Raw genomic sequence first — 22573 nt, 5'->3', positions numbered from 1 at the left:
GATATCACAGATAAAAACAGACCCGACACTATTATTCATACACATTCATAATAATTATTTCATAATTTATTGTATGGGAGATACCAGATAGTTAGGCCTATTTAAACACAATGTCCCACCTTGATCAGAACTTTTCAATATTCTAAATATTAGAGTATATTTTTACCTTGTGTTTGTTAAAAATGAATATCGTCTGATTTATCATTTTATCGGTTTTTGAAATCCTCAAATATTGAAATCGGAATCGGTCAGGCTCTAATATCTGCACACCATAGACAAGATGCACTGTGAATTTTGTTTATACTTGTACACTGCACGTTTCAGGAGCGAGTAGCATCACTGGCTCTCCCCTGATGCCAAGTAACAGGCCAGTCCAGTATTATTCTCCACTTCATACCTGAGACAATGGTCGTCCCATCATCTTCATCATCTTCCTCATCGTCATCATCCCCTGCCCTCCTGCGCTCGGCCTCCCGTACCTCGGGCACGTAAAAACCATCTTGACGCGCCAGCGGGCTCATATAGTGGATCAGCTGCCCACTGTACACCTCCAGGAATGGGTGGGCACACAGCTGGCGCTTCTGAGAAAGAGAGTAGAGACAGAGGGGGGGAAAGCGAGAGAGAGAGAGAGAGAGAGAATGAAACGGTGAGGCTGAGTCATAGCTATTCATGTTGCTGTTATGATTAACTACTGTTGCTTTCAAGATGGTTGGCTTTGTTTTACACAAGTGCTCTGTATCAGTTTTGGCAACACTTATAAGTCGCCCAAATTGTACTCCAATGTAATATTATCAAGTGAAGGTTTAAAATAAATCATGACTTCACGTCTGACATTGGCTGTTTCCTTTGCTTTAGCCCCACAGTATTCTTTGAGTTTCAGCCTGTGCTGATCTTTTAGTGCTAATCAGCTCTGTCTGCAGACCCTCCATAGGCCCATAAGAGGCTGGACCAAGGGCAGAGGTCATCCCTCAGCGGTCTGAGGATGAGAGGCCCGGCTAAATGTAAATGACCCTAAAATGGCCTCGGCTAAGATTCACGGTATTGTTGATGAAAGATGATCCAACACAAGGTCTGATTGACATGAACTGACGTGCAACAGGAGTGTCATCAAGCCAACTTCTCAAGCCATGTTGCCGGGCAACCTCACGGTTCTTAGTGCTCTGATTGGATTAACACAATAACTCACCCTAAAAATCTCCAGATAGTTGTCCTTTATGGCCCAAATGTTGGCCAAACAACATCACTCGCCAGTAGTGCTTGGAAATAATGCCCTGTTTATCACCCCCTTAAGGCTTTGTTGATGAGAAGTCAGGAAACAGTCCACCTGCATCCCACACAGACTGACTGACATTCACTGATAGAACAGGAAGCCACTTCCAATGCTACAGCCGTTTATGTAAAGAATGTCTCTATTGAGATGACCAGCCCATGGCTGCCAAGTGGATTTTACCCTTTGAAAAAAAGACACTGAGGGCCCTATCATGACAGTCAAAAGCGCATCGTCACTTGTCAAAAGCTTATTCAAATTTAGTAGGATGTCCAGTCCACATTGGGAGGGTTTTCGTTATCAAACATCGGGCGCATGGCGCAACAAGGTGTTCCTACGTTTTTTAATCAGTCATGGGTGTGTTTGGGGCGTATAACATCATTTAAACCACTGAAAATGACATCTGCCATTCCCTTCACCGGCGCAAAGCGCGATGTGAAATAAATGCATCGGTATTTTGGCATTCAACGGCGCATTTGAAGGAGGCTGCTTGCGAGACCGTATGGAATAGTCATTCCATTAAACCATGCTTTACTAAAACCTAGCAAAGCCTTCACGCATTTGCACTCCTCTATTATTTGAACTCATTGGCATTCAGCATGGTGTCAGTCAACGACAAGACAGTTATATGCAGTTACTTTCACTACTGACTGACAATGCGTTACCATCGAAAACATAGGCTGGAAAAAGCAACACTTACCCTAATATTGCTCAAATGATTATCCTGCAGAGGAGTTGCTTATATCTCGTGACGTGCGTCTTCAGCTGTGCTCCATACGTGTCTCTCGCCTCTCCCCTAATCAATTTTAACCGTCATTACCAATTTGCAAATGATGGTGAATAACTACTCATCATGAGATGTGCAGTATTTCGTAATTTCTTTATTCTAATTATGTTTCCTATTGTAATCGTGCAATTTGTAATGTTTTGCTTGGACGTGGCTGGTGTGCGTTCATGGATGATAGGTGCACCCGCCAATATGACTGTTGACAATGTGCTCTTAAAATAACATAACTCGCCATAGACTTCTGACCAGGTGTACAATAGCGATTTTTAGACAATGCGCTAAGCCACTCCCTAAGTTGTTAATTGCCACACCCCTGGGCGCATTGTTTAAAAATTAAACATGCAAAATAAGGAATTAAACTTTGCGCCTGGTGGAAAACGAGTTTTACGCCATGCGCCAGTGTGCAAAATACAGCCTTGAAAGTGCCCTTGTTTATGAATTCAGCTTTAATTTGTAATCCTGAGTGTATGTGTGTGAGGAATTGGCCATGCATGGCAGAATATTTTCTGTACACACATTTCTCTGTGTGTGTGTGTGTGTGTGTGTGTGTGTGCGTGTTTTCGTGCATGGGTAAGACATACAAGGGGTGTGATATGCCGGAGGAGGGTGAACGAGGAAGAAGTATTAGATTTGAGATTTGAAAACTCTCTGCTCTCCACCCACACACTTCTGCCTCCCCCATCTCTCTCTCCCCCCCTCCTTCCATACCCTTTCTTTCTTATACTCTCTTCTTCCCTTCATCTCCTCTCTCTATCCCCTCTCTCTCTCTTTCTTCCCTGTAATGCCCGCACTCTCTCATTCTCTCTGTAATGTAGGAGTAACCTTTTCAGGCTGGCTGACTTGCTGAACGTGTTGTTCCCCTACACTCCTGCTCACTGCCAGAGACCATTAGACTAGTCCCTGCACATTAACGTTTAATACACACACATCCTTCAACAATTCTACGAACACACACGCGCACATTCAAACACACACACACACACACACACAGACAAGAACATCCTGGTCAGTATGGTGTTAATGCCAATTAAAACCTTTTCATTACACTGCCAACACAGTGGGGTGTCCAACAGGTCAAGTTGGACACCCCCCTGTTACAAAAGGAGGAGGATGGACTTTAAAAGTTGTACCTAAGGAAGAACCACGGGTTTTGCTATGATCTGATAGCATCTGATACGGAGCAGTATGTGTGAGGCATATTACGCCACCAACTCCCCGAGCGCGCTCAGTGCACATTTCCAAAATGGCCACCAGCTGAAGGCCCTGCTGTTTCCTGCTTAAAAGCGCTGGGCTCCTGAAACACCTACAGCATCGACAAACATGTAACAAGTAAAGAGCCGCTCCTCCTAAATCCCGCCGACTATGCATGTCATTAAAAAAGGCCAAACGCTGAACTATCTGCATGGTCCAATCCGCCAACCTCCCCCTCCCCCTCCCCAAACCCCACGTCTTCCCCCAACGAGCGCCTTTTATATGATTTTAATTAGATGCCTGTCGCCAAATAAAAAATAAATAAAGGGCCATAAAACATTTTAACTGCCAAAGAAAAAGCTACCATCCAAGTGTGAGCAGTTTCAAAGCCGCTCCGAGGTCATTATCGTAGCATCTCGTTGTTTTCTCCTGCTGTTGCCCCCCTCCTCTTTTCTTTAGCAAACAGGAAGAGCAGGGGAGGAGGGGTGGGTGTGTGTTGTCAGAATAATTATCACTTCCTTTGTTAAAGTCCGTTTCCACCTTGCGCACAACCGTTGCAACCGCGTCTATTTTTCTACCTCAGGCTGGCTGGAAACGATCAGTAGGATACCCCATTAATATTTCAGTCCAAAAAGCGCTATATGCTAATCGCATGCTGTGTGTTCTCAGTTTATCTGCATGTATGTCCCGTGGCTCACATCTGAGGTATGGCATCACACTTGGCTAGAGATGAGGCGTAACACAGACATAAGATCTCCCAGTGGTGCTGACCATGGAGACCTGTAGATCCAAAGATGGACTGTGACACACACGGCGAGAGGCATGAGGCACTTTTTTCCACAAGATCAATGGATCCCTACCGCACCCCACAACAGACCCAGGTATTCCACTGAAGTGTGATTTACACTTTTACGGAGACCACAGAAACACCCCTGACCGTTTAGCAGTGTCCACTGTGAGAGTAAACAGACAAGTGGCTGGTGGTGGTGATTCACGAGCACAATATTAACACCTGGCAAAACACTGATGGTGATAATAAAAAGAGTCATTATAAAGCAGAGAACAGCCAAGTGTCTGTTCTCTATTTTAAAGATTTGTTTTCTTTTCTCATCATCACCATCCACGCTTGCCTTGTCACTCTGACTCTCTGTTACTCTAACCATCTGCTGCAGACACCGCTCCCTTTACTGATATTTATGCGGCTGTCAAACAACAATGTATCAGTAATTACAAATGTATTAAATATGTATGACTTCTGTGAATGAATGCAGCCGTTTCTGTGGCTTTCGCAGTGAGCCGCTTCTCACACTGTGAGCAACTAGTTACATAAAAACACCTGCTCACAGGGTGATATATGCAATGCATAAACACTGTCATCTAGCATATGAAATTGACTTCAATAGACTCAAACGCAAATAGGAAAACACAAACAGTCACACATGCAGAGAGACACAGACACATGCCCAGACACAGACACAGACATCTACACACAGAAAAACTGTAAAGTGAAAAAAATTGAGATGCTTCTGAATTTGACAAATGACTGACAGCTGTCACTCAGGAATCAGATTCTAAAGATAGTAGGAATATGGGGAGCATGGTATTAATAGTCAATCCAAGGAGGCTAAAGGGTCTGTCAGGACAACGAAGGACCGGACCAGCTACTGACTGATATTTAGCTGTGGGGTGAGAGTACTGATAGAACCCAGCTGTGCACCTCATCTGTTTGTCAAACAACAGCATGCTGTTCTTCTAAAGGACAATAGTCTTCTAGTTTACTTCCTGTGGAGGTGTCTTTAAAAAGCAGTGGTTTGACAGTAATGCCAAGTGATCTGCATCACAGACACTAACGGTCCCACCTATTGCTGGTGGTGATATGCGATTATGAACGTGTCTATGCGCCCTAATTTGAATGATTGGCAAAGTGCAAAGTCTTCAGTTTAACTTAAGCTAATTTAATAACTAGGCAAAATCAATTAACAAATGTACTGTGGGCAAGACCTTCACCGCAAACACTGATTTCTCAGCTCAGTGCTTCCACATACCACACAATAGCTAGTTCATGTGCTACAACTGTGGTTGTTGTGTTGATAGACTTTGTACTTTAGCCACCATCTAAATTAGGGCCCTATGTCCAAGGAAAAAATGATGACCATGCTTAGCTCTGTAACCTGTTGGACAATTTCCAATCTACCCTCTCCTCGACCACTATCACTGCCTGAAAACCAGCCATCCTATGTATGAGCAGTGAATGTGCTTTGGATGTTAAGGGTGAAATTATGGGGGAGGTCTGCAAAACGGGCTGGAAATCAAATGTTTATTTCATAGACACCACTCTGGCAAGAGGGCCTATTAAAACCTTTTCAAAACAGCGTCAGAGTGGGAGGCTTGGAGCGATACCGAACACAGCGCTAGGAGAGACCAATTATCCAGGAATGACCATTTGCAAAGGCCATTACCACTTGCAAAGCTGTTATTTGTCATTTTCAGCTCAGCAGATACAAAGCGAACTACAAAAAAACAATAAATGGCAGGCACAAGGTTGTTAGTCTTTGTGATCAAAAATGGAAAAATTGTTGTTCGCTCTCAACCACAAAGGACTGTCATCAGTAAAAATGTTCAACTTATGCAGCAAGCCTGTTAATCATATAGTTCATGGAGAGTAAAAACTATAGCTGTAAAAAATAGCTTTAAATGTTCACTTCAACCAGAAACATTTAGGCACAGATTTAACCCAGTGGTTCTCAAACTTTTCTGTCACTCTCCACTTTGGAGGTGGAGAATTTTCAAGCCCCACCTGATTTTGCATTTTTGATTTTGCATTTACCATCTCGGTCCGCTGCATCAAGAGGTTATTTTAATATGTTGTTCTGTTTATGACACTTATGTGTGGCTGTATTGTTTTGAATTTATGATCTTCCTTGTCAAAAAAGAAAAGGCATTATTAAAGATAAACGAATTCCCTCCTGTTCCTCGCGCCCCACCTGTCATGTCTCTATTTCCCACTAGTGGGGCCCACCCCACACTTTGAGAACCACTGGGCTGACCATTCCACAAAATGCAACACTTGTGCCTGTTTCTGTTTGTGCAGAAGTTATCTGGTGATTTTCATGTTGGCACCTCTGTTAACTCATTAGAGCATGCAAGCTGCCTGCATGAGATGCACGTCTCGCCGCCTGCAAGCCATCTAGAGTTTAGGCGTGGAGCCTATTTTTGATGTGTGAGGTTGCGATGAGCGGTTCTATGGTTTCAACTCAACAAAGAAAGAGGGGTGTGCAGTAGCAGCACTTCTACACAAAAACGCACACACACACACACACACGCACGCATGCACGTGCACGCACACGCACACACACAAATACACACACACACACACACACACACGCGCACACACACACACACACACACACACGCCAAGACGCATACAATAATACACACACACGCATTGCACGCACGCCAAGCCGCACAAATAATACACACACACACACACACGCACGCACACGTGCACGCGCACGCACAAATACACACACACACACACACGCACACACACGCAACGCACGCACGCGCACGCACAAATACACACACACACACACACACACACGCACGCACGCACGCACGCACACACACACACACACAGCCCTTAACAGGCTAAACAGGCCTTAGGAGCCTAAGGAACAAGGAATGTGCAGTATGATTCTATGTGCCTTCCTTTCTCTCCATCTGAGAAAATAAATATGGAATGCTGCCGACAATAGATGACTCACAACTACATGCATTAAGAACATAACACATGCTTTTTCTACCGGTCATGGAACAAAGGATGGCACACCTCTTTCAAGTTAAAGGCTTTGAATCAAAGGGAGGAAGGCATTACTCATACTGCACACATTAATATCAATCACAGTTCCTTGGATTGGGCTGTTTTTCTTATTCTTGCAGTGTCCAAAGAAAAAAAAATTGTGTGGCAAAAATATGCACAAACCCATCATGTGTCACCATCTATCCACCACCTCTTCATCATCACATCCATCCATCCATCCATCCATCCATCCACCCATCCACTTACCATCTCTCCACATCACCCTCCCTCCCTCCACTCTCTTGTCTTTCAAACAGAGCATCTTCATTACTGCGGCAGGAAAGTGTGTGATTTTTTTCTGAGCTCTCAAAAGAATCAGTAGACAGAGAGAAGAGGCAAAGGGAGGGGTAGAACAAGGCACATGGAGGTAAAAGCCTTCCCAGGGTTACTGTGAGGCGGGGTGGGGGGTGGGAGAGCATGGGGAGGAAGTGAAGGGTTGATGGAAAAGATGGCATATATGTGGGCTAGGGGATGGAAAGACTAACAGTTGCCTTTTCATCTGAAAATCCAAAAAAAGAGGACGTTTGGGGGCTTGTGGAGGCTCTACCCTGCATCCCATTTCCTTTCAATTACAGAGCACTGAAGAAAAGGAGAACACACGAACGCACGCACACGCACACGCACACGCACACACACACACAAATACATACACACACACAAGCAAACACTAGTATTTGTTCCCAAGGGACTTCCAGAGTAGAGCTTTGTTGGTATGGAAATTTTGAACAACAGCTTGATTATATAATAAAAGTATAATCACTAGGTTGAATGGTGAATTAGCCTCGCTGATGAATAAAAATAAATGAGAGACAATTTTCCCTAACCATCAACAATCCTTTTGTGTGTAAAGACAAAACTACAATATGCAAGACCTGCTAATCAGGCTACGGCTGAGGTATAAACCAAACCTCTTAAGACAAAAAGGAGAGGCAATTGCTCAAGTTGGGGCCAGAAAGGATTAATGTGGTTTGTCCATTATTTTGACCCTTAGGTCTTCATCAAGCAACAAACAAACCTGTCCATTACTCAACTCTCTGGCTTCTCCCTGGTCTGTGGCTGCTTGCATTCTCCACTTGGGGTTTTCATTTGACATATCGTGAGCCTCCCAATTCCCAGCTTTCACTTTTCCTTTGCTTCTGATCTGTTATATCTGTAACACTGCCTGGACTGTGTGATGAGTTTGGCTGTTGTTTGGTTGGTTGTCATAATTACAGCAGGCTTAGGCAAAAGCTTTGACCACATTTGCAGCCAAACAAACAGCAGCACAGCTTATGATGTATGATACCAGTGTTTCCCATACATTTACTAATGTGTGGCAGCCCACCACAATATCAAAACTGACCAGCACACAATGATTTTCTGTTGTACTAATGGGATGAAATCCTTCCTTTAGAATAGAATACTGTTGGGTTGTCGAGGTTAGCACACTATACCGTTACAGCTACTTGTATTCATTCTATTGACTCCAACAGCGAACCGCCCCCCCCCTTTCACCTACCACCTCAAATACAAAAATACAATTCAATTCTGTTGGAAACACTGGATATGATACAGTATATGAACACATATGAAATGTATGGCAGAGTGAAAATAATGGCTGAGCACACTGAGCAGATGATTAAAGTCATACCAAGATGGCCAGTGTGAAGAGGCAACTCGTTTATTGGTGTTTTATGCCCAATGTTGTCTTCAAGGCAGTGCTGCCTGGAAGGCACTAGGGTTAGGCATGGGTTAAGGTTAGGGTTGGGGTTAGGGTTAGGATCAGGTGCCTTTAAGTCAGCGGTGGCAGCGCTGCCTGGAAGACGACGTTGGGGGCATAAAACACCACCGAGCAGGCAACTCCTCTCCTTCATCCTCTCTAGGCATAAGTGAAGAAAAAGTGATGGCTGACACATTGCCTATTAATTCATTAAACTTGAATTGATCTAAAATTGTGATTCCTGATAATAAACAGACCACATTTCATCTTTTAACTGCTGCTTCATGTCTCTCTTTCCAATCAGGTGCCATCACCACTTTATGCTAATGATGTTGAAGAGGGAATGAAATGAAAAGGGAAAATTAACCCTTAAAGGTGTAGGTTTTTGAACATTCTAAGTTCCGCAACAATTGAAGGTTCTAAAATTCTATGTTGAATTCAATGAACCCAGATATTCTTTAGAATGTTCATTTCCCAACATTCCCGTCACACCGGTGTGACGGTACTCCTTTAAGGGTTAATGAACAAAAAGACAAACAGGTCCCATTCTATACCTAAATGAAACCTGAGAGAGAGAGAGATGGAGAGAGAAAGAGAAGAAAGTGAGAGAGAGAAATAAAAGAAAGTGAGAGAGAGAGAAAGAGAAAGAGATGGCGAGAGTGTGTGACAGAGGAGCATGGCTCTAATCTAGTAAACAGTAATCACAACAGAGTGACAGCAAGGGTTCCAGTCATATCTGCTCATAACTGGGGGGCATAGTCAGCCTTTCTACTGGTCAAACCCACATCACGCAACCCTGAAGACCACAACTCAACAACAAACCCCTGTACACACACACACACCCACATACGCCTGCAGAAACACTGTCCATACCACCAGAGCCGGGGCACACGCTAAACATGCCAGGTCACAAATACCACAGGGCTCTGCTTTGCCTCATCCACTTGCTTATCCATTCCTCCATGACTCTCATATTCATACTCCTCAAGCACTACCAGCTTTCCACTGATGCCACTGCCCTGATCATAGCATTGTTTGGAGCTGAAGTGTTCCTTCTAAAACGATAACGCAGCTTATGATTGGCCATGAAAGTCACCTGACCACAGCACCTTGGAGCGGTGCAGGGTGGTGGGGAAGTGTCTAGTTTGTCAGTGTGTAAAAACACCTACTATAAGGCCCCTAACTTAAAAGACAGAAAAAGTCTCATGTCAAACACATGATATGTATATTTGCCCAGCAATGTAAAAAACGTTTGACATTTTAAACTTCTTTAAAATTAGGGCCCCTAGAGTCAGGTGGTGCATAATACTTTTTGCAGGACTGAGACTGCCGAGTACTCATCCTTTAATGATGATGATAAGGCTGCTGCCTGGTCTGGTAATTATTGACAGTTAGCCATCATTACTTGCTTAATTGTGGCCCTAATCACTGTGGTCTGACTCACCAGTGATAGGCAGGGCAAAAGATACAGGATAGCATACCACATTTGTGTTGTGTAAGTGTGCATGTGTGTAAGAGAGGGAGAGAGAGTGGGAATGTATGTGTATATGTGTGTGTGTGTGTGTGTGTGTGTTTATCTCCATGTGTGCAAGAGAGGGACAGAGAGTAGGCAAGTCTCTCTCTCTCTCTCTCTCTCTCTGTGAGTGTGTGTGAGTGTGTGTGTGTGTGTGTGTGTGTGTGTGTGTGTGTGTGTGTACCGTCTGTGTGTGCAAGTGAGGAAAAGTGTGTATATGTTTATACACGGCATGTATATGTTTGTGAGCGTATGCCAAGGGCGGATGTGGAGTTTTAGCCTACATGACGAGAACCCCGCGTTGGGCGTTCCAGAGTTCTCGCCTCCGAGCGTGTGAGAACAGGGTCACCCAGAGTTTAATGTACGGTATGCACGTGCACACAAGAAGAGGCTTAACAACAAAGGCACATTAGCGTGTGATACGCATGTTATCAGCACTTCTGTCTCCTCTTCTAACCGGATCCATGTTCTTGGTAGGTTCCATCAACATCCCCCAACACTGCCGGATGGCTCCTATCTAGAACCGTCGCCTATAACATTTATAGGAATCTCTCTGCGGTGCCCGTGCAGGCGTCTGGAGACGGGACCCTTGCGACGGCTGTGATGGAGAGGTGACTGCTGAAAATAACTGTGGGTTAATGAGGAGGATGGAAACAGGGGATCAGCGGTAGCAGCTCGCGGCTCACACAAGGACAAATTAGACACAGATATAAGGCCTATTATACACACACACACACACACACACACACACACACACACACACACACACACCACAACATCTTCCCATTCAATAATCACACACACACACACACCACAACATCTTCCCATTCAATAATCACACACACACACACACACACACACTGCAGTCAAAGAAAGCAAAAGCAGATCAATCAAGCACAGATCAAATATCAAATACAGCAGACCAATTATCTAGAGCTGATTTGTTCTCATTAACATATAACCCACGCTACCATCCAACCAATTTCTTTTTCTCCCCTCACACATACACACAGGAATGATATGTCCAACTCCAGTCACACTGCAGGTCACTGGGGGCACAGCTGCTACCCCCTCCAGCACAGGTTCTCATGGGCAAGAGCCAGACAAGCTTCCTCTCCCATACACCCTCTTACCCCATGCTGACATGAAGCTCTAGGTCCACATGTTGCGTACACACACAAACACTGAAGAATGCAGACATTCATGAAAACAAACACACACACACACACACAGAAATAGATCCACCTGCCTGATGAAGATACACACGATGAAAACACAAATACACAAGCATACACACATACTCATACGCATACACACAAACACACACCAGAGCTACTGATCTTGGTCAATTTGCACACCAAAAACGTTTCACCTAGACTAGAAGCTACATCAGTGATTAATTGAAGGCATGGCCTACAGTATCTGCACACTGTTTCATAGCATGTACGGAACCATTCATACCCAATCAAATTTCTACAGGGCAGGTGGGGGAGCTCAAAAGTCCCAGGAGCAGAGACTTCTCCAACTCCCCTACAAATTAAGCCCTGATAATATGCTTTAATGGTGTTTTAAGCCCCCAAACGTCGTCTTCCAGGTAGCGCTGCATGAATCTTGAATTTCCCCTGGGGATCAATAAAGTATCTATCTATCTATCTAAGGCACTAGGGTTAGACAAGGGATAGGGCCAGGGTTAGGTGCCTTGAAGTCGACGGTCACAGCGCTGGCTTGAAGTCGACCATGGAGGCTTAAAACACCCTCGAGCGATAATACTGTATGTACAGCATTTACAGCACCTGGCTGCTATCTGGCTCACTCGTTCACCCAGTACCGTCTTCATCCCCTGCCCTGTCGCTCCTCTCCGAACTCTCTTCAGGATAAACCGTTTCTCCTGTCTTCCTTGTATTTTTCCTTGTGCAGTCTAAATAATAGTAAGTCCATGAGTAGGTATTATTTAAAAGGCATGTTGGGTCATGTTCTATCTATCACTGCATTTAAGCATACTGGTAGTAAGAATTGAATGTGGCATCCCATTCCTTAAAATGTTGGTTAGTGGCACCTGCACCGTACGCCGGCGACCCGGGTTCGATTCCAGCCCCGTGGTCCTTTCCGGATCCCACCCAGACTCTCTCTCCCACTCGCTTCCTGTCATTCTTTACTGTCCTGTCATTAAAGGCATAAAAAGGCCTACTTATACTTTAAAAATAAATAAATAAATAAATAAAATGTTGGTTAGCTTCTTAACTCACCCGCTCACTTTCTCTTCACATGTGGGTTCACGCTACCTTTCCAAAAGGTTCGCCTGTTTCACTCTGGCACTGCTATTTGTTGATGTGAATGGAGATAGCATACCAATACATTGGACAGAAGATGGTAATGTAACACAGCACTGTGTTTCTTTTATTAGTTCAGTCTTTTGGTTACTGGCTGATAAATAAAACTCGTTTTTGTTCTCAGGCAGTCAGTTTGCGCTCCACTCATGCTGTAGCTAACATGCTTTATGTCAGCATTAATGAACGGGTTGTCTGCTTATTTTCAAAATCACAAATACACTGGAGGAAGCAAAGGCAAAAAGTTAGTGTGATAAAAGGCAAGTATGCTCTAAGGCAGAGGTTCTAATTTCAGTCTCCATGCCACTGGCCTCCTTCCTGGCCCGTCCGTAATGACTGTAATCTCAGCTGTTTGAGGGTGGACCAGAAGAGCAGGAGACAGGCTAACTAAACTGCCATCAACCCCAGAAGCTAGCGCGCACACACATGTGTATGCACGCAGGCACGCACACATGCACGAAACCACACAAACACACACACAAAACCACACACCCACACCCACACTTCCCCTCTCTGATCCACCTCCTGCCCCACTACTCTAAAGCATGTATTTACAGCCAAAGAACACTCTTTACACAGCTTCTCCTTCTCCCTCTTTATACTTTTAGACCCCGTAGAGGGACACTCTGGCCTAATGGGCACTTAACCAGCATGGAGAGAGAATTGAAGATTTGTATTTATTTATTTATTTGTTTGTTTGTTTGGTTGGTTTTTGTGTACCTCAAAAAGCCCATTTCAGTGGCCAGGTGTCCGGCCTCGTTGATGTTAATGATACCTTAATTGGCAGGGTTGTGATTGTACACAGCAGAAACACAAGGCTGGGCAGCTGAAGTAGGTCAGCAAAATAAAATCATTTAGCACTTGTGACCAGATCAATCAACCTTGACAACTGCTGTGGTCATATTAGACGTCCTGTGGAGTTTGTTGACTTCTTTGCCTCCAACCTGTCTAGTATTTTAACGTTGGGACATCTCTCCAGTATTACATTCATAAGCAGCTGTCATAATGTGTTATACCATTTCAACACAGAAAGTGTCATATGAAACAAGATGTTTTATATAAGCAATAAGCATTACTGAGATTTGGTCTTAACTTCTCACTGACATTTTTTGGAAATATTGTTTGTGGCATGCTAACATGTTTATGACATAAAATGTTCAGGGGTTGTTTAGAGCTGATCGATAGCACTCCAGTACATTTGACATACCATGGATGGCTAGTAGGAACAACAGTTGTGTTTAATTGTTCTTAATTCCATCTAAATTAATTTGAAGTCTCATATTTTTCTTAAAGTGTATCTACATAGTGTTTATATCCCAAAACTAAGACCTTTAAAATATGTTTCTAACATTCCAATGTTACTTTTTCACCCTTGATTTTCATATTTTTTACACCCTCAAAAATGGCCCATCTTAGAGGCCATGTTTAGACATTAACACAGACAACACAGAAAGTATTCCTACAGAGATGGACCTGTCTCTACAGACATTGGTTTGCTTTTCTCTTCTTCTGTTAAAACCACTGAGAGTAAAAGGAGTAATGTTCTAACTTCAGAGTTGAGAGTTGATGGAGTGGCCCCTTGTGGAGTCACTAGTCTCTAACCAGTTGAGTTGAGCCTTTTTACATTAAAGCAACACCAAAGACCTTTTCCTCTGTCGCACGCACACTATTTGTTTATCACCGGCTTTGCAAATAAGGATGTCCACAGACAAGGTAGAATATGTTGCATGAGTTTATGAAAGTACGATGTATTGCGACATCAGATGCAAGTAAAATTTGTAGTTTCTTATGTCTCATTCCATCGAACTACAGATCCACTACCCGATCTGGCAAACTTACTTAGTGCGGTTATAGCCGATAGAGGGTCATGGGTTTAATGCAGAAGTGCCGTTCACCCTGTTACGAGTTGATGAACCACTGAAATGATTTTGGACACATTATTTTAAGGTACAAAAAAACTCTTTGGTGTTGTTTTAAACGTTTGTGAACTGTGGACAATAAAGCAGCAGGTACCTCATAGTAAAGCTCAGTGAGTGGCTGGTCAACAAAGCCCTGTGCCATCTTTTCACAGGAGCCATTTCATGGCCACCTACCTCCCCTTCTGGCTCATCCAGTGAATGCTCTGGTCAGGGGGCCTGCTTGGAAGCTAAAAAGCCAAGATGGACAGGGAGGGCCCGGGAGGGCTTTATATCTACCCCGATTTGTTTCTTTTACGCTAAAAGGGTGCCAGGGAGGGGTTGCCAGGAGCTTCTCAAATCCCCCAGCGAGCGTTTGGACTTCTCCACTTCACAATTGGCTAGCTGTTAATAACGCAGGAGAATGGCTTTGTTCGACTCCCTATGAGCCATTCATGCTCCTGCATGCTTTTTGGTTGTTGATTGTTAAATTGGGTTTTATCATAGGGAAATGGTATTGCTATTCTGTCAGCCAGTGGAGCACTGCGATTTGTCCGGTTGAGCTTTGGATGATGGGTCGGTGATAGGTAAGGGGAGGGGTGTCAAGGACAAAGGCCATGCTGTTGCTACTTTTGGCAGAGCCCGGAGGAGAAGACCTCGTTCGTCAGGTTAATGAATGACATCTCCATTTTTCATGTGGAAATAAACTGATGGACTTAAGCTTTCCCTTGGGAGTTAGCATCAAATCCCCATCAAATCTCCAGCTAGGAGACTCAAAGCAGAACAGTGGCTGCCAGTGTCCCTTTGAGACTGTGGATGCAGCTAGAGTATACTTAGAGTAAGTATATCAGTGTCCAAGTGAAGGACATCCAAAATGTGTGTGTGTGTGTGTGTGTGTGTGGGGGGGAGGTCGAGTCTTTCATGAAACACAAAAAAGCGAGTCATCCCACCATTGTTCTTCTTCAGAGTAACATTTTATGAAAATGATCGAAGCATCAGGCTTCTCCCAATTGCCCACTCTCACACTGGCACCCGCCCTAAGGCGCTGAACGACTGGGCAGCAGTAAGACTCACCAAACTCCTCCTGACTGCGGTCCCTGTGCAGGTAGATCCACAGCTTCCTGCCAATGTCATACTTCACACATGGGTCCTTCTCGTAGTGGAGGCGGTCTAGAGCACCGCTCACCACAGTATTCACCTACACACACACGTCACTATAGAATTCAAAACTGAGATTTATGGTTAATGCCATACGGACAAGATGGCTGCTACTTTCCGTGCATTAGTTACTGCTGGAGCCTCATCAAGGGAGCCAGGCATGATGTAGAGGCACGCTGACTTGCTCGCCCCGGCTTCACTCGAGACTTAACAAGCCCCCGACTAACAGCTTGGTTTCATCAAAGCCCAACAAAGGGGGGGATTCCCGATCCATCCTGCCCCGATCACGCCCCCACATTCCTTGAAGCGCACGACCAGGCAGTGAAGAGATCAGCCCTGAGAGGATTCCAACCACCACACCAGCAGTAAGGCACAGAGGAAAAACACATCTGCTGTGCAATATACTGTACTCCCTACTCAAAAAGGTTGAAAAAACATACTTTTGGTAGGCTTATTCATCATTAAATGTGACTCCCATTTATGCAGGCAAATTCACACGCTTTCATAGACTCATAGGCTCATACAAGGTATAAGGACTTGACCACATTGGCCTTGGGGATTGGCCACTTTTAAACATGCAAAACTATGCTAGCGTAATTACATCACCGATTCAGGAGGTTTCTGCCTGTTGCCTAGGTAACACGGTCTGGGTGGGTTTGCATGGAGATTAGATCCTTTGATATTCTGGAGATTAGGACACAGTTCACAGAAGACTGGAAGAGTGCCGTCACCGTTTGAAGAGTATGGCTCACACAGACAATGAGTGCATCAAGGCAACCACTCATGCCCCATGTTACCAATCTCTATAGATGTACAATGCACATAATACTGTATTCAGTTGTGTTCTGAGACAGATAGACACATGCTGACATAACATACAGATACTCTTGAAGCAATAGAACATAATTTATATATATATATATATATATATATATATATATATATATATATATATATATAAATAATGTAAATCATTTATTAAAGTTTTTTTAAAAGATTTATAAGGATTGTGGAAATGTATGCAAGAAAGCTGTATGTAAAACCATAGCTCACTGGAGCCAACAACATCTATTAATTATGAAAAAGTATAAGCATGAAATCAAGTACACACAAGCTTCACTTGGTAGTTAACAGCAGCCAATTTGTTTGCCCTATTGGTGACCAATATTGGAGAGTGCAGTGACATGGGTGAATTGGGTGAAATCCATAGCTGTGCAGACTTCAAAAGGTGTTCATCAGCATTACCACCATAGCATTCCTACTGATGAAATAGCTGTCCCATGTGCAATCTCCCAAGGACAGAGATCACTGGGTACTCTCAAACAGGGCTAAATGAAATTGGACACATTGCATCTCTCTCTCTATCTCTCTCATTCTCTATCTCTCTCGCACTTTATAATGACTCCCCCCCAACCAGAGAGAGAGGAATAATATTTTTAGAATAATTTATGTATGCATGCATAGTATGTGTATGTGAATGCTGTGTTTGTATGGCTGCTCTGAAAACTGTATCCCTTTGGGAATGAATAAAGCACAGTACATGTACAGTACACCGTATCCATATACCCGGTGTGTGATAATGAGGTCATTTAATAACTAACTTTTCTCAAACTAACATCAACTAACTGGCATCTGTCTCTCTAATAATCTAACATTTGGCATTTTCTGTGTATGTGGTGAAGACAACAAAGAGAAATTCTTCTGAGACCTACAGGGCACAAAGTGGGGTGCACAATGTCAGGGCCCTGGGCAAGATGGCCCTGTGGGAGGAGAAAGATGGTAAGCACCATATGAGGAACACTTGGAGTTCATTTTCACATGTGAGGTCTAGACCTTGTTTAATTTACACCTTCATGACTACACCTGCCAGACTTCTATCATCTACCGCCAGATCTCTCTCTCTCTCACACACACACACACACACACACACACACACTTTTACAAGGTGCCAACATATGCCAAATCTACAGACTGATACAATATATGGTTACCATATATTGTAAGTTGGGACGTTTATGCAAAATGCAAATAAAAACATAATGTGGTAATCTGCAAATCATGTAAACTCATAGCTGCAAAAAGGACACAGACAACATAAAAAATATATGTTAATTTCGAATTTGATAACAACACGTTAAAGGGACACCAGGCAAGCCTGATGCGTTTTTCTCTACGAAACTCCCCATCGCTCGGTCTGAAGCTTTTCCTTTTCTTAGCATCTTCCGTCAAGGGTTTTCGCTGCTTCTTTGCCGGCTCTGCCATTATACACACGTTTGCAACAATCGCTAGTGTTTCATTAGCCTCCCTGTGCTGTGGATGCAGGATGTAAACTGATCTTGCTTCGGTCGCCGGGTACGATACACTGAACTTGCAAGCGGGATATTCTTCCTACAGGCAGTAGGGGCGGATGAGAGAGTATTCATTCGCCCTGTAATGAGTCATTTAACCATATACCTACTTACGAAGATGAGTAATTAACACAAAAACATTGCCTGGTGGATGAAGAAGTTAGTGTAATGAAAAAGAAAACAAAAGGAGGAATATTTTACAACTATTTTTAGGGAAACTGGCAACATGATTGGGAATGAAACAGAACATCCCAAAGAGGCAGGGTCTCTTAGAAGTAAAGATGTAGGGGTATTCATCACTCTGTGTACACCTGTGTGGACAAATGATGAAACAATATAATTGTAATTCTTCTTAACATGAAATTGCGAAGTATTTGGGGAGTTCATCATCTACTACAGTACATAATATCATTAAAATATCCAGAGAAATCTTTGCAAACAAAGGACAAAGATGGAAAACAATATTGGATGGCCATGGTCTTTTGGACCTCAGATAGCACTGCATTGAAACCAGACCTGTTTCTGTAATGAAAGTCGTTATATAGGCTCAGATAAACCTCTGATAACCATTGTCTATGAGCACAGTTTGATACTCACAAATGCTAGTGTAAACTTTACCATGCAAAAGAAGAAATTGTATTTAGAGGCTTATACAGAATCCCCATAAATGCACAAAATAGGCTGACACCAGACATAATTTCACTGCATTTCTTACTTCCAGTAACTATATGCATGTGACCATAAATGTTGTCTATGTCCTTTTTACAGCTAGATATGGGTATATGAGATGTCACATTCTATTTTTATTTGCATTTTACACAATGTCCTGACTTTTTCTGATTTGGGGTTGTAGCACTAATAACAATAATGTCAATACAATGTCAAATATCAATTATGAAAATAAACAAATACCATAAATATACAAACCATATCACCAAGAATTAATTATGTATGTGTAAACTGAACAGATACAGCTTTATACCCCTCTTGATAGATCCAAAGCTATTGCAGGAGCTCAGAACACTAAGCAACTCATTCCAACAATGTGGAACCACTGTGGAAATGAGTCTTTGAAAAAGAGAATTGGAATTGGAAAAGAGAATTTGACCTCCTAGCATTTATGGCTAGACGACAACAGATGCTCATCAGAGGATTCGGTATACATTTTATATAATATATATAAATATAATATATAAAGATATAACAAAGCATTATAAGCTTCTCATTGAATTAAATGTTTTAGTTTAACCTGCACATGTGCTGTGAGAATAACAGGCAACCTTCCTTTGACTGAGTATATTGAGATACCTCCTGTGTTTTCTGAAGCCTCCCTCTGTGTAAATCTTTAGATACAGTAGTGAGAAATATGTTTGTTCTAAGGTATCTGATGGTGTTGACCCCAGGGGAGATATCAACACAAACATGGCCTAGGTCAGGGGAAGGTTAAAGGGTTTTGTAAATATTCTTATCTCTGTTAATACTAACTGGTTGGATGGATCATTGTTGGGGGTGGCATCTCCTGCTTTCTGTGTGTGTGTGTGTGTGTGTGTGTGTGTGTGTGGTAATGGTATAAGAATGGACTTCAACTAGGGTTGGGCGATATACCGAATATACTCTATATATCGCAGTTTGCTGTACGTGTTATATAAAGTGTTATATTGCAAATATTGAGTATTTCACCATCATTTTTTTTTAAGCAACACTTGCTTTGCTGTTTCGTGTCCCTATCTCTCCACTTACACCCCCTCTCAGTAACAATGTGAAAAAAAATGTGCATCTTGTGAATAATCAATAATGTTTTAATGCAAGTGTTACATTGCAAATATCAAGTATTTCACATAATAATTTTTTAAGCGGCAACACTTGCTTTGCCGTTTCATGTCCCTACTGTATCTCGCTCCACTTACCTTCTTTCCCCCTCTCAGTAACAATGTGAAAAAAAAATGTTGTGTGCGAATAACCAGTAATGTTTTAATACAGATATTATTTGAAGGGATTGGACTGGTATGATTTAGCCTAGCCTACTGCATCGTACTGGTATGATTTCAAACATCACAACGTGAAAGTGAGAATTGTTTTAGAGTAAATTTCAAAATATCGAGTATATATTGTATATCGTGAAATAGACTAAAAATATTGAGATATTATTTTTTTCACATATTGCCCAGCCCTAACTTCAACTACAGAGAAATGGGTTACTTGACATTTTGTGTAGGATGAATAGACCTGCAATCTTACACCTAAATGGTCTTGGGATTAGTTTGACCACAGGACTGCAGTGGGCAGTTGGGGATGTAGAGCTGGATCATGGAAATAAAATAGGAGATCAGATCCAGTCAGTGTCCTATAGGCCAGAGTGAGGGATTTGAATTTAATTCTGGCTGCTAGGACACCAATGCAGAGTAACTAAGAGAGGAGTTACATGTGTCCTCTTTGGCTGATTGAGTACCAGGCATGCAGCAGCATTCTGAATTAACTCTAATGGTCTCACTACATAAGCAGGCAGGCCAGCTAACAATGAATTGCAATAGTCCATAGTCAAGAAATTGTGTGGCATCTTGTGTCAGATACTATAAGGTCTGATTTTCCTAATGTTGTAAGAATATAATTTTCATAATTGAGGCTACATGCTCGGAAAAGTTTAGCCGGTCATCAATTATGATGCCTAAGTTACATGCCGATGTAATTGGGGTCAGTGAAGATGACCATAAGGCCATGAATGTGCAATTGACAGTTGTTATGTTGCTATAAAGCCATGACTGCTTGTTCCCTGTTTTGAAGAATGCATTTTGATCAGCCATATAAACTTGACCTCTTAATGGTTATTTTTTTCTTTTTTGTGATTTGCCTACAGTACAGAGTATGGGTGTCAAATGTGAGAAAACAGCTATTCTTGTTATGACATGTTTATAGCATGTCTATAAGTCTACCTTTGTTATGATGCATGCTTCAAGTAAAGTGTTAGACTTCTACTTCTACCAATCACACTGTGTTGCAGTCTATCAAGTAGCCCATCATCCCTGTAATCACTGTCCAGTGCCACTTCCATAGCAACCATATCATACCATATCAACATGCTATGTAACAGTTTCAGAGCCTGCAAAGATCCTTCTCAACACTCAACAACGTTTAATAAAACTGTATCTATTATGTGGGAACATAAACTCCACCGAACAGTGCTGTGCTGTTTGTTTGTTGGTGATCAATTGGTCACAAAGTTGATTATAACACAATAACACACTGTAATTGGCAATATTTGATGTAGTCTATATCTGTGATTCTGAACTTTTGATTGGGTAGGTTATTTTTAACTTTTTGAGCCGTGGCACACCTCCCCTCCCCTGTCCGCCATCTCTCACTTTCGGTGTGACATTAACACCAGGAATTTGATCAATGGCATTGAAATGTGACATTTACCCCTTGCAAATGTCCCAGGATCCCATGAGTTTCCTGTGGCAGCAAGAAGGAAAGTCATGTTTGAATACGGAAGCGCAGAGCGATGCCAGCCAAAGCCCCAAGGCCTGAATGCACACAGCAACCATCTGAGCATATAAATGCACATATAAGCACACACACAAACACACAGATACACACATAGACATAGACACACAAAAACTCACACAGCCCTCTTGTCCGCCATGATCTGTTCTGCTCCAACACACCCTAGCAGCTTGAAGCGCAGCACTAGCCCCACTGCCACGCGCACGGTTGGGAAGCCAAATGGCTCAGAAGAGCTGATGAGATGGCTCTGGGGCCGAGCTTCAAGCGAGAGACCCACACACATGATGAAATAAGAGCGACAGTGAGAGGGCAACGAAAAAGGCTGTTCAGTGTTGGTCTCGCAGCCCCCCCACACATTCATTTCCTTCCTAAAGTGATTCAAATTTAAATGGACCACGAGTTAAGTGGTTCAAGCGACTCCTATACAAATCAAATAAATCTTCATTTGGTTCATTGATTCTATGCCAATTTAATATGCATGTGTCTGCCGACGCTGCATCTGGTGTGCGCTATTAAAGTCCCAGGTGTTCACACGTAGTATCTCTGGAGCAAACAGGTAGTAGTGGACAAATCGCATACATCAGGACTACACTTAGCACAACAGAAGCAATAGGAACAGGACAAATAGTCCAATAACAGTATCACTGCTGACCACGGTCATGCTATTCATCTTAGTTTAAGAAATACCTAGTCGGTGATCCTTCCTTAATTCCAAATTATCTAAGATCAGAAAAGACCCAAATTGCTCAACAAACTTAAGAAGCAGCAAAGAAATCCCCACCATCAAAGCAGGGTTCATGTTCTGAGTGGTGTTATTGTTTCCTACACTGCAACAGTTGTATTTCGATCCATGCGTGTAGTTACTCAGTGTAGTTTCATCTCCACTCCAACGGGACACATGGAAGCTTGTTCCATCTCTCTAAAGGGGTTTTATTGAATTAAAATCCAATCTTTTCCACAGGGATGATGTGCATGGGCTCATGTTTTGTGGATAGGCATTTGTGAATTTATTGTGTGTGTGTCAGTAG

At 42.8% G+C, this 22573-nt stretch overlaps 1 protein-coding gene across 1 annotated transcript in view; it reads right to left on the bottom strand.

The window, feature by feature from the left end:
* LOC125302702 (testis-expressed protein 264 homolog) overlaps positions 1 to 22573 on the bottom strand; it is a 49284-nt gene that overhangs the window by 10152 nt on the left and 16559 nt on the right. Inside the window, exon 3 of the mRNA XM_048256042.1 lies at positions 398 to 581. Coding sequence (XP_048111999.1) covers positions 398 to 581 — 184 coding nt within the window. The remainder of the gene's footprint in view (positions 1 to 397; positions 582 to 22573) is intronic.

Source organism: Alosa alosa, chromosome 10 (genome assembly GCF_017589495.1).
Source record: "Alosa alosa isolate M-15738 ecotype Scorff River chromosome 10, AALO_Geno_1.1, whole genome shotgun sequence".
Lineage (NCBI taxonomy): Eukaryota > Metazoa > Chordata > Actinopteri > Clupeiformes > Clupeidae > Alosa > Alosa alosa.
The sequence above is the reverse complement of the archived record's forward strand: the minus strand, read 5'-3'. Positions and strand labels throughout refer to the sequence as shown.